Below are 14,617 nucleotides of genomic sequence, written 5' to 3'. Positions count from 1 at the left end.
CTAATTGCCCAACCTAACTTCTCTGTACTTTAAGTTTTCTCAGTGGTTCAACTAGATTGACTTTGGAATTATGGCCATTTATAGCTTTACAGATAAATGATTTGACAAATCAGAAAAAAAAAATCAAGGAAAGGGCTTATTATACAGGTTTTGCAGTATTTGTAGCAGATAGAGAAGAAATTGAGAAGATTGAATTTTGGAGAAAATTTCTAGTAATATATTGAATGGGTCCTGCATAAAATGTTGATCTTGAAGATGAAACTCCAAAGTCACTGGAAGATGAGTTTTATGTAAATGGAGTGACTCTACATATCGAGTTGAGGATATCCTCAAGCTATGTTTTTGAGGGAAGAAAATGTTTTCTCCATGGGATACTGGTTTTACAGTATTTGTGCATCATTCAGGGTTCAGACAAAAAACAAAAAAAAATTGAAATACTTAAAGCAGGAACACATTTAATATTAAGAATTCTAAATTTAAGGCTGGGGTATGCAGGTCAGAGAGAACCTTCACTAGCTTTCAGGAAATCAGGAATTTGTGGAAATTGCAAGAAAACACTAGTGATGAGCTCAGTTATTTGCAGCACCAAAACAATTGGTTTTAAACAAGAATTCTGGTAAGCTGATGGAAAATCCTCGCCTCTAACACCTGCTGGAGCCCATGCACCTACCTGCCAAGACATAATAATGGCTTACATTTTTAATTCACACTCCAAATCTTATGGAAGTACATTCATTGGTAGAATCTAATAGAGAATACCACTGGCAAAGAGAGGTATTCTGGCAAGTGTAGTTCCAAGGTGTACAGGCACTTCAATACAGTGGAAAGAATAGAAAAGAGTGGAAATGAATGCTGGTTGTCTATCTTTCTATCTGTATCTTTGCTATATTCATAGTCATATCCATATCTATCCTAATCCCTATCCATACCCATATGTATATCAGTATCTATATCCATTTCCATATGTAGATCTGTACCAAGCACCTGTCCCTAACATTGTAATTTTGCCTTTCTCATACATGATGTCTTTTTCAGGAATTTCATATTTGATAGAAGCTTTAGCTCATTTACTCTCAACAAATGATATAATTATTCACATATTGCCACAGCCTTCTTTCCCTTTAATGTTACAATTGCTGATATCTTGACATATCCATGAATTATTGTGCTGTGCTTCATGTACCCCAATATCAACAGGGTATGCATGGTTTGTTCTCACAGAACAGTCATTACTTTAAATATCTACTTGTTCCTGTGATTTTCCAATTCATTTTGATATTAAATAGGTTATATTTTGTTTCAACAGAGAATTCCCTGTATATCACCTGGATCATTTTTTAAAACTGTATAACCAAAGTAAAATTACAAGATAATTCATATCCAAAAATCTTACTATGAGTAATGAGAAACCGCTGTGAGAATGCTGGTGTTACGATACAATTTATCTTAGCTGTAGCATGCCACAGAGTGTAGACAGCAGGGCAGTGGATTTTGAGTCATAACACTAATGAAACTAACATTTAGTGGCTGTTTCTTAGATTCCAGAAAATAAACCAGGCCATTCCACATGAATCTCTTATTCAAGGATCACAAAATCCTGGGATTTTGGTAATGTTACCACTTTTTAAAAAAATTTTTTTATACATGTGGCTTTTCTTGTTTTTGGTTTTTTTTTTGGTGAGTGTGAGGAAGATCGGCCCTGAGCTAACATCCATGCTAATCCTCCTCTTTTTGCTGAGGAAGACCGGCTCTGAGCTAACATCTATTGCCAATCCTCCTCCTTTTTTTTTCCCCAAAGCCCCAGTAGATAGTTGTATGTCATGGTTGCACATCCTTCTAGTTGCTGTATGTGGGACGCGGCCTCAGCATGGCCAGAGAAGTGGTGCATCGGTGTGCGCCCGGGGTCCAAACCTGGGCCACCAGTAGCAGAGCGCACGCACTTAACCGCTAAGCCACAGGCCGGCCCCACTTTTATTTTTAAATAAAGCTCTCTCTTTCTTTGTATCTTTTTACTCCCATGTCTGTTTCTCCCATCTCATTATAAGCATTAATATGCTAATAGCCTTTTAATTCAAAACTGTCGTTTTCACATTCATACTTTTATCTAGAGAAAGTTTAAAACATTGTAATCAGCTGATAGGCACATTAAAAATATATATATTTAAAGATCCCTTTGTTTACATTGTTAGAGATAGTATAGACTAGTCATTCGTGATTCTCAAGTCTTCCAGAATTAAAAACATCTCATTGTTAAAAGTTGACAAACATATTTACATAATGAGCCAGGTATCATTTTTATCCACCAACATTGATGCTTTAAGGGTTTCCATTACATTAAGCTATAAAATGTCATGTTAATTACCATTAATTAAAAAAAAATCCTTAAATGAACAGCCTATTATTTAAAGAGCATATGCATTGACATTTTAAATGACTTTTTTGTGACTTAAATTTCTATGAATTTTGCATTAATTACCAAATAATTATTTTAACACTTTTCATATTAGTCATTGACATATAGTTATAAGTTAATTATTTAATTCTCCCTGTGACTAGTTACTCATTACAGTCTCAAACATCATTAATGTTTCTGAATCTTTTTAAGGGGAAACGCTTAAAGAATATTTTCATCTAAAAGGGGGCATGAGAAGTGATGGGAGCACTCACTTTAAGTGTGTCATTTTTAAAACATGCAACAGCTGTTGATGCGTGTTTTGCCTTGCGAAGAACAAAATGCTAAAATATGATTGGAGACAGATGTAGGATTAGGGGGCAGGGGAAATATGGGTCATAAATTAGAAACTATTAAATGTAGCATGAAAAAACAAGCAACATCTTATGCCATCCTGTCTCATGAGAGAATTTACTGGAACAATGGTCATAAACTAGTCCTGGTTTATGACAAAATATTCACCAGATAACAGTGAAATGTGAAATAGAGGAAATTTTGTGAAATTTTCATGAAGCTAAATATATTAAAAGGAAATGATTATCCTTTAATCTGAGTTCACATGCATTTTTAAGCACCAAATTTATGGTGGAAAATGTTGATTGTTGTGATGCCATAAAACAAAATAGCTACTGAGCAAAATTAATACATTTCAACCCTTTATTAGCCACTCCTTCTCAAATTTTAATTTTTATGAAAAAGAATATCTGAAGGAAATTTAACATTGAGTCGTTCTAGGACTTTCCCCTGTTGTATTTATTTAGTTTTCCCAGTAGGGAAATATTTTTGCTAATCACTGTTGATATTTGCTATAAAGCTATCAATAAGTACAGATGGTGGTTCCTCATTACTTTCTTGGCCTTTAATTCAATGACTTTATAATTGTAACACAGTTATTACCAGCCTCAACTACTTAAAACATGTGAGTAAAATCATGTTCTTATCTATTCCAAATATTTGTTAAGAAATTTATACGAGCAATGTGGAAAAACAAAGATGAATTAGATATGCATTCTGCCTTCATGGAAAAATCATTTCTTTTATAGGAAAATCACAGTGGGAAAAGAAATAGATTGGGGTTGGATGTTATGGGTTTACATCTTTGCTCTACTGCCTATCAGCTGTATGAATTGAAACAATCACTGATCATTTCTGAGCCGTGATTTCTTCAATTCTAAGTCGGGGAAAATAGAGTTATGCTCTGGTATTCTTTTCAAAGGAACATAAAATGTCACTCACTATGCAACTTTATCATACATCAATAAGAAGGAAATATAATTGATAATGTAATAATTTAACAATATACGCAAAATACTAAATTTCACAAATATCTGATTGGTACAAATGACTCTATGGAAACTAACATGCTTATCCATAAAATATTATGCTTTTACAGTACCTAGAAAATACGTTAAGTTCAGGTGAAATATATGTATATTTAAATACTGTAATTTATAAAATATTAAAGATACAAATCATATTAGCTTTACCTGAAAAATGTTTTAAAATTATATAGTTGTATCCTGAAAGATATTTCAAAAAAATGTGCATAAGATATATGGGCTCCCTTTCAATTTTCAGGTTAATAACCTGTTGAAAAATAACTCTTTCCGAACAAGAGTCTCTACATAGACTATCTGAATTTTCTTAACAACTGGAATTCCTTTACATTCTTATGATTCTTGAGAACACTACACCAAGAACACAGTTTTTGGTTTGAAAAAGAAAGTATTCTGACAGTATTCACATTCACCTAGCAACCCAATTCATTAATTTAACAGTTATTTATTGAGGGCCTCTTACACGGTATACATTGCATGAACGTTATAAGCTAGTGAGTTCCAAGCATTGACTTCACAAAGCTAAGTGTCCAAAGGAGAAAGAGAGATGCTTAATAAATAATCACACACATGAATATTAAATTACAAAATGACGTCTTGTGAAGAAAAGTAACTAATGGGGTTAATATCTGAAAGTTTATTTTCAAATCAATCAAGCAATGTATTATAGGAGATAGTAAAATGAGTTTCTGCAAATCTTCCTAATGATACAACTATCATGAAAATAAGTTTAAAACATACATTTACTGAAATGAAAAAGAAAACTAAATCTCCAATTATACAACATGCTGATTATTTAAAAATAACTGCAGAAAACTAGTTTCTCATAAAAGGGAAAAATTCTTTACATTGTACTTCTCTATCATCTTGGATAATTAAATGGCAAAGGTTTTCTAAATATTATCAAAAATATTGGATTATTTAATGTATCTGAATGAGTATAAAAATCTGAGATTGCATCTAAAATAATTTATATGTTTACATGTACATTAATAGTTCAAGTATTTAATATTTTGATTTAATTTACATGCCAAAGATAATGAGAGGATGAACAGAGTGTTCACTAGAAAATGGGACACAATAATAAGTTGTAGTCTTAGACCTGGCTTCATTTTGAACTTGATCAAGTTGTTTAATTTCTCCCAGTCTCTTGTACCTTCTAATGTGAAGATGATATTGCATGTTTTACCTATATAGAGAGATTTTTTTTAAAGTTATATTCAAATAAATTTTACACCAATAGCCTCTGAATCTATTTGTTTGGTATAATATCAACATGGGTCTCAGTGACTTAGAGTGATCACTAGGTTCCATAGGACTTCCATTTTCATTTATAGAATAAATTAATACTTATTTAGTTTTTTTAAAATGTATATTCCAAAGCCCAAAAGAGAGCTATGCATTGGTTTTCTATTGCTGCTGCAAAAAATTATCACAAACTGAGTGGTTTAAACAACATAAATTTATTATCTCTCAGTCTGGAGAACTGAAGTCCAAAATGAGTTTAACTTGGCTGAAGTCAAGTGTCAGCAGGGCTGCGTTCCTTCTAGAGGCTCTAAGGAGAGAATCTGTTCCTTGCCTTTTTCAGCTTGTAGAGGGTGCTTGCCTTTTTTTGGCTTGTGTCCCTCTTCCTTCTTCATAGCCAGCAATCACATCACTCTGACTTCCATTTGTGTTGTCACATCTCCTACTTTCTTGGACCCTCCTGCCTCCCTCTTACAAAGACCGCTATGATTACTTTGGGTCCATCCAGACAATCTGGGACAATCTCACATTCTTAACATCCTAACTTAATCACATTTGTAAAGTTCCTTTTGTCATATAAGATGACACATTTAAAAATTCGAGGGATTAAAGCCTGGGCATTTTTGGAGGGCCATCATTCATAACATAACATCAGACATAACGTCGTAACAATCTGATTATGAAGTAAACAGGTTTTCAGACTTTTTTGTGTGTTACAAAAGCATTTGTTCTTTTTTTTCCTGACAATGTTTCTTATTTTTTGTGAAAAAATGCTCTGAGCATTTAAAGTGGGACATGTTTTATTTTTACATCTTTATATCAAGAAGTTGAAAAATATTCAGAAAATTGTTTATTTAACAGGTAGTTACCCAGTGACCCTGCAATTCCACTACTAAATACATTCCCAATATGAATATGTATATATGCTTACAAAACATGTAACAAATTTTTATGGCAATATTATTTATGAAAGACACAACTGGAAAAAATTTCACCAACAATAAAATGGGAAAATAAATTGAAGTATATTCATAAAATGAAATCCTAAAGCCATGAAAGTCAAGTCCCATATTCCTCCTACAATAGTACAAATATAATGTTGAGTCAAAGAAGCCAGAGGCCGAATAATTTTATTATATGATTTAATTTATATAAAGTTTTAAAACATGCAAAATTAATTTGTTTTGTTAAAAGTCAGGGGAGGAGTGAGATAGTTTTAAATGAGAGGGAGCATAAGCAGACATTCAGTATTGGTTGCAGTGTTTTATTTTTTGAACTGAAATATGTTTAATTAGTGATAATTCAGCAGCATGTACACTTTTGATTTACATAATCTTCTATATGGATGTTATAGTTCATTATATTATATTCACTATATATATATAGTTTATTACATATAGAACATGTTTATAAAGAAACAAGAAGACCAAGATTGTAAAATTATAACCTTTTATGTATGTAATAGTATAACCCAAGTATATTCTGGTTATAAGTGATATATCTAAAAAAATAAGGATACCAAAATATTGGAGGTATAAAGATGTTCCAGCCTAGTTAGAAAAAATGAAAGTTGTAGATTTATTACTATCAGAGAAGATCAAGTCTAAGACCAAATCATCATTAGAAATAGAGTAGCACTTCATAAAGACAAAATGTTCAATTCACCAGGAAATATAATAATTTAGACTTGTATAACCTGATAATAGAGCCCCCAAATATATTTTTAAATGGTCATAACCACAAGGAAAAATATAAAAATCTACAAACATATTGTGAGATTTCAGCAGATCTCTTTCAGAATCTAATAGATCAGATTTTAAAAATACAGTCAACACATAGATCATTTGAACAGGATTAACAAATTTATAATCAAATCAAATCACAGGCTGCACCTAGCCAATGACAAATACTCATTATGGTAGGCAGAAGAACAGTCCCAGAATAACGGTTCCCTCAGAACCTGTGAATATGTTACATCAAATAGCAAAAGGAATTTGGCAAATGGAATTAAGATTACAGATGTTACAATAGGAAGCTATCTGAATTATCAATTTGGGAACAATCTAATTACCCGAGCATTTAAAAGCAGAGACCTCTCCCCAGCTGGAGGCAGAAAAGGCAGCAGCAGACAGATGAAGTAGAAGGAGAGACTAGAGAGATTGGAAGAAGGAGGACTTGGACTGCCATTGCTGACTCGGAAGATGAAGGAAGGGGGCCGCAACCAAGGAATGCAGACAATCTCTAAAAGCTGAGAATAACCCCAAGCCAACAGCCAGCAAGGAAATGGGGACCTGAGTCCTACAACTGCATGGAACTGAATCCTGGCAACAGACTTACGAATTTGGAAGTGGAAGCAGATGAAGCTCGAGAGGTGCCAGAAACGCAGTCCAGCGGACACCATTTCAGCCTTGTGAGACTCCAAGCAGACAATCAGCTGAGCTACACTCTGCCTAGACCTATAGAATTGTGAGATAACAATAGGTGTTGTTTAGGTTTGTGGTAAACTGGATTAGGAATAGGAAAATACAAGCTTATTCTTTATAAGAAAACCAGGCACATAAAAAATTTACAATATCTGACCCATAAAGCAAATCTCAATGAATTTCAAAGGATTAAATTCATACAGATAATGTTACCTGACTGTAATGCAAATGAAATATGCATTGGTAACAAAATATAACTAAAGCAACCCATATGTTTGTAATTTAAGAGAGAGGCTTCTAACCACGGGCCAAAGAGGAAATCACAAAGGAATTTAGAAAACAGTTTGAATAGGTCACTTGCAGGATGTAGCTTATGCAGCAAAAGGAGGTAAATTTGAAGCTTTAAATGCTTATATACTCTAGAGAAACTGCTACATAAGTACATAAGAATGGACTTTTAAGAACGTTGATGAAAACGCACTAGACAAATTATAAACAAGCTAAAGGTCTATCAACAGTAGGATGAATAAAATAAGTGTTGTATATTCATTGCAATGGATTTCTATACAGCAGTGGGTCTCAAAATGTGAACCATGGATCATTAAAGGTCTTGAGACATTTTCAAGGAGTCTACAAGATCAAAACTATTTCCATAATAATACTGAGACAATATTCACCTTTTTCACTGTGTTGACATTTGCCCTCATGGTACAAAAGTAATGGTGGGTAAAACTGCTGGTGCATTAAAACATCTCAATTAGTGACCTCAAACTGTACTGGTAGTCATTAGTCATTGTATTCTTTACTGCCACACACTTACAGTGCAAAAAAAAAACCAAACCAAAATCCAATTGTACTTAAGAATGTTCTTATTGAAGCTACAAATAATTATTTATTTCATTAAATGTCCACCCTGTAGTATCCCTCTTTTTAATAAGTGTGACAAAATGGAAAGCATGCCAAAAAAACCCTTCTTATACCTACCAAAATATGATGGTTGTCTCAAGGAAAAACAGTTATATAACTGAGTGGTCAGCTAAGCTTTTTTCATGGAACAACATTTTTATTTGAAAGAATGACTAATACATAAACTATGGTTAGTTACACTTGGGTATTTGGTATTTACTTTCTCACACACGTGCACAAAAAAGAACCTGAGCTGTTACTTCAAGGAAAACAACTGGCAGGATTTGTTGTCTATGACGAAATCTGAGTTTTCAAGTAAAATATTAGAATTTTGGAAAAATTTAATCCACCACTGTAAGCTTTAGAGTGAGTGTCTCTGAATTTAAAGATATTTCTGACGAGATCAGTAGCAATAAAAATAAATGTAATTCTTTGATACTTATTTATAATGAAATGTATCAACATTTGAAAGATCTCTCTAACTCAATGAACCAATATATTTCAAATGAACAATGCATGATGTTAAAAAAAAATGAGTAAAAATAATCTATTATACGGGCAAGGTGAACCAATGGATTTTAATGTTGAGTATAACAAATTAATTGATATGGTTTGAATTCATCATTGCGACTAACTTGTCAAGTTTTTGTGTAGTATCAAAAAAGAATACCCGCTTTTATTTGCACAAGCTAAGGAATATTCTTTCCTTTTCCAACTACGTATCTAAATGAGGCCAGGCTTCTTCATATCCATCAAACAAAACAAACTATTGCAAAATATTGCATAAAGAAACAGATATGAGAATCCCGCTGCTTTCTACCAATAGCACAGACATTAGATTTGCAAAAATAGAATACAATGCATTCTTTTCTTTTTCTTGGAAAAGATAGTTATTTCATATTAAAATATTATTTATATCATCATGCAACGTGCTTATTCTGGTTATTTTAAAATTAAGTAATAAATACACACAAAATTTTTTCTCAGTTTTAATTTAAACAGGGTAAATATTGGTAGATCTAGCCCACAAAATTTTTGAGGGGTTCTCAATAATTTTTTAGAGTATAAGCAGACCTGAGACAAACTTGAGAACCACTGCTATGCAGCAATAAAAATATATGGTAATTTAAGCATAGATTAATCCTACATATATAATGGGCAAAAAATGGTAAGTATATAAAGAAAGACAGTATAATTCCATTGCATAAAATTCTTAATTCTTTTTCTTACGTTAATAATAAGAAATGAAAAAATATAAAAGGCAATTCATAGAAAAATAAAAAATTATCTTCATTAGTTTGAGAAAAATTATATCCCATGAATGTGCTTTTTCTTATTTTGAATTTTTCTTTTCTGGTTTAGGAAAAAAAGTCAATTGTAAGTCACCTTTTGTATAATCAAGCTTGTAACTGTATGCAATAAATTATTAACAAAATAAGTAATAAATTATAGGTAAAAATATCAGAAAAATATTTCTTATGTAAACATATGAAATATTAATGAAAAAGTAATTTGCAACTATTAATTTTAATAGAACTTGAACTTTAGAATCTGATAAAACAAAATCACTTCTCATTTGTAGACATTTCAGTTTCAAGATATCATATTTAAATCACATCTTGTCCTTTAATATTAAATTTCGCTGAATACTTTCCACTCTTTATATATATTCTAAACTCTCAGGAAAATAATTTATTTGACAAAAATGTCATTGAAATGTCCAGCTATTAAAATCGATGGCATAAAACACACACAAGCACATACTCTCACAACTCATTTCCCCAAGTTTGAATTAGTCAATATTTTCATATAGATGATATATGTGATAGATAAGATAAACAGTAATGCGAGCAGTACACACGCACATACATAAATGTATATTTATACTTACAGTAATTGCTTTTGATGAGTGACTTCTAATCAACATGTTATAAATGCGTTCATATACACACGTACACAAATACACACATACACAAGCACACTTACAGAAAGCTTAGAGATTGATAAAATGACTTTTAATGCTCTTTCAACTCTATTAGGTAAAATGTCTATAACTCTAACAATTAATTCCATTTATGTTTTTAGGTTAACAGGATTCCATCTGCCACCGCCAGTGACAAGTACCAAATCTGTGTTCTCGCTACGTTTGACCAGTGATTTTGCAGTTAGTGCTCATGGGTTTAAAGTATACTATGAAGGTAAGTAATGGCAATATAAAAAGATCTCTGCCCAGTTTAATGTATTCAAACCAAAATCCTGCAGGGTGAAAATGGAACAAGAATCACCAGGAAGGAAAACAGAGTTCATCTTGTTATATCAAATCTTGTCCCGAGATTCATTTTCTTAATAATCTTTAGTATATAATAAAATGCTAGAATTAGTATGCTTTAATGTTTCATTACAGTGTGCCTAGAGTGAGGAAAATCTTTCCCTTAAATCTTCTTAGGAGCTGAGACCATGAAATCACTATAGGGTTAGACATTAATAAAAGGGAACCAAACGGAGAGCAACAGGAAACCAGGCCTGATTTGAGATTCAGGCATCTCAGACTCCACCCTATTTTCTTCTGTGCTTTGCCTCTCTGCCAGAAAATAAGCTGGTAATCTGTCTTCTCTGTAAATTCAAGTCAAGAGAAAAAGTCCATTAAGAGACAAGTGTTGACATCTTCCATTCTAAACCAGTCTTTCCAGTTCCATGGATCCATAATCCTTTTACCACAAAGACAAAAACTAAGAAGGTATTGAAACTGAAGGTTTTTGGGTGGCCCAGTGGCACAAGCGGTTAAGTGCGCGCACTCCGCTGTGGTGGCCCAGGGTTTGCTGGTTCAGATCCCAGGCGCGCACCAACACACTGCTTGGCAAGCCATGTTGTGGCGGCGTCCCATATAAAGTGGAGGAAGATGGGCATGGATGTTAGCCCAGGGCCAGTCTTCCTCAGCAAGAAAAAAAAAAAGAGGAGGATTGCCAGATGTTAGCACATGGCTGATCTCCTCACACACACAAAAAAAAAAACCCAAAAACTCAAGGTTTTTATCATCTGGAAGTTTGGTACAAAGTCTCTTGGCATCAAAACCTGACCTGAACTGATTGGAGGCTATTTATAATCTTTTTTTATCCCACGTAGTGTGGGTACTCGTGTTTCACTGTGCAAATGTTGTTCGATAATTGGTTGGTACCACAGGCTCTGCTGATGGTGTTAAAAATGTTCAGAATCTGCATGTTTTCCTTGTGTAAAATGTGAAAAAATTCTGAGAGCAAAAACAATCTATTCCCAAGGGTTTCAGACAGAGGTCATGGACGTGTAATTTCTTCTCTATATGATTTGACAGTAAAATTCACCTAGTTTAGGGAAGAGCCCCTCCTTTACCCATGGGAATAGCAGACCAGATTTCAACTCACCTCCCCAGAGCCATATTACCAGAATGCATTACACCAGCTCTAATATCATCATAAGAGATACACAAATACAGTAGTGGGGCGGTTACTTTCTAATGCATGTAATGATTCGAAATATGATATGTTTAAAGAGCACACTAGAAAACAATCATATAAAATAGAGTTGCTATAGTATAAAAGGTGACAGTTTGCATATGGGGAAAGTTTTAAACTAAACATTTCGTCTAATGCTGTCTTTCTCACTAGAAAAAATACCCTCTAGCAAACAATTGAGTAAAAATATTTTCTCTTTTTTATATCCTAAATAATACCATATTGCAGCATTTTGAACACTATTTTCTACCTAGTTAATTTCTGAACTGTCTTTTGTCTAGTAGAGGAGGATGCATTCCAAGACTTATTTTCCTCCATTGTGATAGTAATATTCACTATTTTTGGAAGGTACTTTCACAATAGTTGAATATTCTTATCTTGACAACTTAATTCATAGTTTAAAACACTATAAACACAAAGGTTTAATTTTAAGTGTAATTTTGGCAATATTGAAGGAGTTAGTAATACAATAATTTTCCATTAAAGGCTCCTTAATAGAAAACCTCTACTCAGTTCTTCAACATATAAAGATATTTTGGTTAGTTTATTCTTTCAGTAAGTATTAAGTATACTGAAATTGTAGTAACTTGGAAGATGAATTCTGATGTTGCCATGTTTTCTGGTTTGACTGTCACGTTTCATGAAATATACTCAAAAATATTTTCGTAGCTCTACATTGTTTCTTTGTATGCAACATTAAATCTCTTTTTCTGCTTCAGTGAAAATGGATTCATGTATCTTCATGACATTTAAATGTATGATTGGGAGGCCCTGACTTAAAATATAAGGTACTAGGCATCCAGGTAGTACTGAGAGATTGGCCATCATGCTGTAGAACATCTTCAGGTATTGATTTGTGATGGTATCTTTCACCACATGTATTAATTTTCTATTGCTACCGTAACTAATGACCACGAATTTAGCAGCTTAAAACAACAAAAATATATTATCTCACAGTTTCTGTAGCTGAGAAGTCTTGGTGGTCTCTGCTAGTTTCTCTGCTCAAGGTCTTACAAGGCTGAAATAAAAATGTCAGTTGGTTGGGCTCTTATCAGAAGGCTGTAAAAGGAATCTACTGCCCACAGTTCTTAGAGGCCTCTCTCTCTTTGCCTTGTACATCTGAGAACCAGCAACTGGTGCATTGAATCCTCATCCTTGATATCTCTCTGACTTCTCCTTCTGATGCATCTCTCTACTACTTTCTTCCCCCACACATCTGTGACTTCAGCTGGAGAAATTGCTTGACTTTTAAGGGCCTATGTGATTAGACTCTAGCCCACCTAGATAATTAATCTCCCTATGTTAAAATCTTTAAACTTAATTACATCTCCAAAATCCTTTTTGCCATGTAACATGACATAGTCACAGGCTTCAGAGATATTTTTTGGGGGAGGGGCTTCATTTGTCCTACCACACCATGTGCAACACTATATAACATTTTATAGAGCGAGTAGCTACAAGCATTTTTTTATTTAACCATGGTCAGTGATACTATCAAGGTCAACTGGTGTATTGTGAAGTCCGGAAAATTCAATTTGAAATTTCAGAGCCCGTTCTACCTCCCTGCATTCTGGATCTATGTTATTGTTCCACGATTATCTCAAACTACAAGTCTGGACCCTACCCATGGTACAATAAAATTAATATACTAATCTGGTTGTTTCCTCTAAATTTATACCTGCATGTGTTTTTTTGTTCAAGATGATTATAATGTCTGAATCTCATTTATTTTCATTTCATCTCCCTCTATATAATCATTCACTAAATATTTTCTTCACCTTTTCAAGTTTCTAAGACTTTGTCCTTGTAAATAGAATTTATGAGATTTCTATTTATTAGTGATATTTGTGCATTTATCTTTGTTTCTCCAACTGCCAACATTGGACCACGTGCATCAGAATCATCAGGAGAATTTGTTAAAATGTAGACTTCTTGGCCCCAGTTACATATCCTGAATCAGACTCGGGAGTAAAGCCCTAGAATATACATTGCAATTCCAATTGTAAATCCAATGTAGAATAAATAATTGATAAATGTAAGTCAGTCTGTGATCTTCAGAGAACTTCTCTGTTGTTAACAAATTTCTATTGCCCTACTTCAGCCCATTTACTTTAAAACTGGAAGTGATGTCCTTGTTTCATAAATTTTATTGTGTTTAAGAGCTTTTAACCATTTATCGAAAACACTTCTCTTTTAGATTTCTTGAAGTTGAAGCTATGAGTTGTTAAATTTCTGTGGAAAAGCTTCCCCATTAGTATCTAGCTGCCTATATCTTTCTTTTTCCTCATTATCGTCTACCGTATCCTTGAATTTCTTGTCAGTATTTCCCAAAGTTTGTTTCACAGAACTTAGGTTTCATATGTTTGTTAATGTTAAAATAAATGAGTAAAATATTGTTCTGTGAAACAATAAATTTGAGAAACACTAATGTCTACTAAGTTGCATAGTCACAGAACCATTTTTCAAAATTTGATCAGAGTAAAACTGGTAAGAGATACAGTGGGAAATGCTCTTATGTCGTTCTAGATCTGCCAGACAGAATTCAGAACATATTCTAGTTTCTGATAAAATTTATTTTGTATACTGGAGTCCTTTTATATTTTACTTTCAAAGATGTATAATCATTCTTTATAGGTGAAAGAGCATATGGTTATATACCATGAAATATCTTACCATTTTAGAACCGCTTATTGTGGAAACAAAGTAATACAATCCAAGCATATAGTGGATTATACACATACTATGTGTAATTGTTACATATTATTA

At 33.0% G+C, this 14,617-nt stretch overlaps 1 protein-coding gene across 3 annotated transcripts in view; it reads left to right on the top strand.

The window, feature by feature from the left end:
• CSMD3 (CUB and Sushi multiple domains 3) overlaps positions 1–14,617 on the top strand; it is a 1,210,091-nt gene that overhangs the window by 154,957 nt on the left and 1,040,517 nt on the right. For all 3 annotated transcript variants that reach the window (XM_058564813.1, XM_058564812.1, XM_058564811.1), the window contains exon 3: positions 10,449–10,561. In XM_058564813.1, the coding sequence (XP_058420796.1) occupies positions 10,449–10,561 (113 nt within the window). The remainder of the gene's footprint in view (positions 1–10,448; positions 10,562–14,617) is intronic.

Source organism: Diceros bicornis, chromosome 21 (assembly GCF_020826845.1).
Source record: "Diceros bicornis minor isolate mBicDic1 chromosome 21, mDicBic1.mat.cur, whole genome shotgun sequence".
NCBI classification, from domain to species: Eukaryota; Metazoa; Chordata; class Mammalia; order Perissodactyla; family Rhinocerotidae; genus Diceros; species Diceros bicornis.
The sequence above is the reverse complement of the archived record's forward strand: the minus strand, read 5'-3'. Positions and strand labels throughout refer to the sequence as shown.